Source organism: Bison bison, unplaced genomic scaffold (assembly GCF_000754665.1).
Source record: "Bison bison bison isolate TAMUID 2011002044 unplaced genomic scaffold, Bison_UMD1.0 scf7180017864142, whole genome shotgun sequence".
Taxonomy (NCBI): Eukaryota; Metazoa; Chordata; class Mammalia; order Artiodactyla; family Bovidae; genus Bison; species Bison bison.
The window spans coordinates 772,885-774,512 of NW_011494714.1; the positions used below are offsets into that span (position 1 = coordinate 772,885).

Below are 1,628 nucleotides of genomic sequence, written 5' to 3' on the forward strand. Positions count from 1 at the left end.
CTGACTTGATGGATGTGAGTCTGAGTGAACTCCGGGAGTTGGTGATGGACAGGGAGGCTTGGTGTGCTGCGATTCATGGAGTCGCGAAGAGTCAACTGAGTGACTGAACTGAACTGAACTGAGAGCCCTTCTGAGCACTAGCCCCAGGTGAATACAGAGATTCACCCATGAAGCCTGCCTGGCCTGTGAAAGTGAAAGTGAAGTCGCTCAGTCGTGTCTGACTCTTTGCAACCCCGTGGACTGTAGCCCACCAGGCTCCTCCGTCCATGGGATTCTCCAGGAAAGACTACTGGAGTGGGTTGCCATTTCCTCCTCCAGGGGATCTTCCCAACCCAGGGATCGTACCCAGGTCTCCCGCATTGCAGGCAGACGTTTTAACCTCTGAGCCATCAGGGAAGCCCAATGCGGGTGGCAGAGACCTCAGGGGCCTGGCCTGTAATTAGGCATAACTGTGTGGGAGAGAGGGGAAGGGCCTCCACCCTTATCATGAGGGCAGCACAAGATCTCACTCTGGAGGAAAAGAGAACAAGCCTTCATCTTACTGGGATCACCTGTCTGCTGGCCCCCTCACTCAATCCTACCAATTCAGAGAGGGATGTTTAGACCCATTGTGCATGAGTGCCAAGTCACTTTGTCACGTCCAACTTTGTGACACTATAGACTGTAGCCTGCTAGGCTCCTCTGTTCATGGCATTCTCCAGGCAAGAATACTGGGGTGAGTTGCTATTCCTTTCTCGAGGGAACCTACCCAACCAGAGTTCGAACCTCATCTCCTGCGTTGCAGGTAGATTCCTTACCACTGAGCCATCAGGAGCAGCCCATTACCTTTTAGAAAATTGAGGCTTAAAGTATCGGCCAATAAATATGGGTCCCCCTCACCCCATGTCCCCACACTTCTGTGCTTGGGTCCCCCCTCTGGTCCTGTGGACTGAGGGGCAATAGAGTGAGCCCCACACAAACCTGGATATAGGCCTCCAAGCCCTGCCGCCGCTGCTCCAGCCCTCTCGTCCTCCAGTTGGGCAGGCGTTTGGAGGGGAAGTCCGGCACTTTGTACAGTTTCTTGATCTGCCAGGAGGTTACCACGGTGTGATCACAGCATCCAGGTGGAGCCCTCAAGCGCACTTCATCCCAGCCAAAAGCCCTCTCGGGTCCTCCCCGCCGCCACTACCCCCAAACTTCAGGCTCTATCCTGAGACATACCGCGTGGTGAGTGGCGGTTGGGACAAGTGCGAGAGGCGCCCCCAACTGCCCACCTCCGCCCCCAAGAGCCAGGACGCCAGACCGGCCGCCCAGGGGCACGAAGAGCACAGGCTGGGACCTGCCCAACTTTGCGCCCTTTCCGCAGCCCGCGGGGACGTCTGTGTAAGACCTGAGCTCTCCTGGGCCTGGAGAGGTAATGGGGGTGGCAGAGACCTCCGGGGGCCGGGCAGGAGCCGGGCAGGGGTCCGTGGGTCGGTGGTGGGCACAGCCTTACCCGCTTGTGGAGCGCGTGGAACTCTCTGTAGCGCCTCTGCACGACGTGTCTGCGCCCGCGGCACAGCACCTCCACTCGGAACACCTGGTGGACGCCGGCGGGCCAGCCGGGTGCGCGTCAGACCCGGCGCGAGGGCGCAGGCTGCCCCGCTCCC

General features: G+C 59.2%; 1 protein-coding gene across 3 annotated transcripts in view; it reads right to left on the bottom strand.

Moving 5' to 3' along the window:
• SNX22 (sorting nexin 22) overlaps positions 1-1,628 on the bottom strand; it is a 7,870-nt gene that overhangs the window by 3,767 nt on the left and 2,475 nt on the right. For all 3 annotated transcript variants that reach the window (XM_010840202.1, XM_010840204.1, XM_010840203.1), the window contains exons 2-3: positions 1,475-1,558; positions 961-1,065 (exon numbers count right to left, since the gene is read on the bottom strand). In XM_010840202.1, the coding sequence (XP_010838504.1) occupies positions 961-1,065; positions 1,475-1,558 (189 nt within the window). The remainder of the gene's footprint in view (positions 1-960; positions 1,066-1,474; positions 1,559-1,628) is intronic.